The sequence below is a fragment of the Merops nubicus genome, unplaced genomic scaffold (assembly GCF_000691845.1).
Source record: "Merops nubicus isolate BGI_N331 unplaced genomic scaffold, ASM69184v1 scaffold20453, whole genome shotgun sequence".
In the NCBI taxonomy this organism is placed as follows: domain Eukaryota; kingdom Metazoa; phylum Chordata; class Aves; order Coraciiformes; family Meropidae; genus Merops; species Merops nubicus.
Genome location: NW_008598489.1, coordinates 1 through 2,115, shown reverse-complemented (window position 1 = coordinate 2,115; position 2,115 = coordinate 1). Strand labels below are relative to the sequence as shown.

General features: G+C 45.2%; 1 protein-coding gene across 1 annotated transcript; it reads left to right on the top strand.

Moving 5' to 3' along the window:
• Window positions 1-5: 5 nt before the first annotated feature.
• LOC103769828 (chromosome unknown open reading frame, human C16orf91) lies at window positions 6-1,873 on the top strand (the record flags this gene model as incomplete). The annotated part of the gene is made up of 2 exons (XM_008937065.1): window positions 6-261; window positions 1,743-1,873. Coding segments are annotated over 2 exons (387 nt in total), but the record flags the coding sequence as incomplete, so codon positions are not given.
• Between the last annotated feature and the right edge of the window lie 242 nt (window positions 1,874-2,115).

Below are 2,115 nucleotides of genomic sequence, written 5' to 3'. Positions count from 1 at the left end.
CCGAGGGCGCGGCGGACGCGGAGCCGGAGTGCGGGGGGGCCATCCCATTCTCCGCCAGCAAAGCCAGTCCGCGGGCGTGGAGAGTCAGCCAGTCTATGGGGAGCGACCACGAGAGGTCATGGATGAAAGTGCTGCCACTCAGTCTGCTGTGCACCGGACTGCTGCTCTGGTGCGTCTTCAGGGAGAAAACGGAGATTGATGAGCAACTAGAAGCAGTTTTCTCTGGTCAGATCACGGACTCCTTAGATGATGCCCAAAAAAGTAACGCTCCTTTGCAACCCCAGAAGGAGAAATGAAAACAGGACTGGGGCAGCAGTGAAGGGGATGCCAAAAGTTTACTGGCATTCACCTGGTTAAAAAGTGACGCTTCGATAGGAAAATCTGTTTTTTCAGCCTATGGGCAGCCTTAGCTTGCCAGCTTGATTCCTTTCTGTGTCTTTCTGTGCTGGTCTTAGCTTAGTAACTAACATTGGTAGCGCAAGGAGTAGTTTATTCCTGCAGCGCACAGTAGGCATGAACAGGACGTATTGCAAATCAGCTTGTATTTGAGGATATGTTTTATGCAACCCATTTCTTTTCCATGGATTGTTTTTCTTAGGCGCACAGTGTATTAAAGTATCAAAGCTGTCCGTCTGTAAAATGCTGAAGGTGACCTTCATTTGACATTTTGCTAGTCACAGAGTATGTTCAACTTATATTGAAGACAGCTCTTAAGTGTCTTATTCATTAATGCATGATTCTTTGTGGATTTTTTTTTTTTTAATTCTGCTAAACATAGAAATTATCTTCAACCCTTATGTAGTTGGCACTTGCTTTGTGGAATAGAAATTTTTTGATGTGCTTGGATTAAGGTGATTGTTACTGGTAGGAGAGGTTCTTTCAGGGAATCAAAGTGGTTGGCTTGCATCATATTGGAGGGAAAAGCCCTAGTTTCATTGAACAGTGTAGCATCTAGTTTTTTCTACAAATGCATAGATACTCAAGCTTGCACACTGGAAACTTTTCTTGGAGAGTTCCCTTCAAAGTTAAAGGCATGTGTTTTAAGCTTTTAAATGTAAAAATGCAAATCTGGTTTTGTGCCATTAGAATTCCTAGTTATGTAAAAGAAACAAACAAACAAAAAACCCACCAAAATCCCCAAAGAATCCTAAGAAACCCAAACATGACAGCAGCGAGTAAGACTGGTTGGAAGTACAGAGATAATGGACTTAGCATTGAGTTCTTGTATTTTAACTGTATGACGCCCAGTAAATGAGTACAGTTGGTTTGCTACTGTCAAGAGGGTTTAAGTTGTCTTGGGATTCAACTTTTACTACAGTAGAATGTTTTAAGTGAGATACATGGACAGGGGCATCCTGATGAATAGAAGCGTGATCCTGAGTTTTACTTGTATTGACCTAAGGTGTAATGTTTGTTTCTGTGACCAGCTTTCTTCATGTATTGCGTTGTTCAGGGAAACAAAGAGCTGCCCCGGTACGTGTGCCTTATTTTTGGATGCAACGGGTGTTTAATAATCTCTTGAAGCAGAGAAACCCCAGCTGTAGAGGCATAGCTAAACAACAGTGTGTCCTTTTAGAATAGATAACAGAAACGATCTGTCTTGTGTAAGTCTGAAGAAGGAACTTAATTGCTCATGAAGCCCCACAGCTGTGTGCCAACTGGTAAGGACCAGACAACTCAGCATCTTGTGCCAAGGGTGAAAAGTCCCCCGTGAGGAAGACACATAGCCTTCCTCCCCAAAGACCCTCAAGACGACCAGTGGATAGCAATGCACAAGCGCAAGAAGGAGGGAATTTACGATAACGAACTGATTGTGAAATCCCCGCCTTCTCTCGGAACCCTAATGATCAGGCATGAGTGGTTCTGTGAATATGTATGGTTTTACCCCCTATACTCCCAGCTCCCTCTCCCTTCGGGGTGCAAGTGTGGTGGAGCGATCCCCCTTGCACCCTGTGCCGTAATAAACAGACCTGCTTTGTAACTCTCCCGAGTTAGAGAGTTGGTTTCCGCACGTCACTCTCCCTGTAAAACTACGTCCCCAGGCTCTTTTCAGGCTGTCCGTGTGCAGCCTGTTGTCGGTGGCGGCTGCCCGCTCCTCCTGAGCACCAGCCCCCG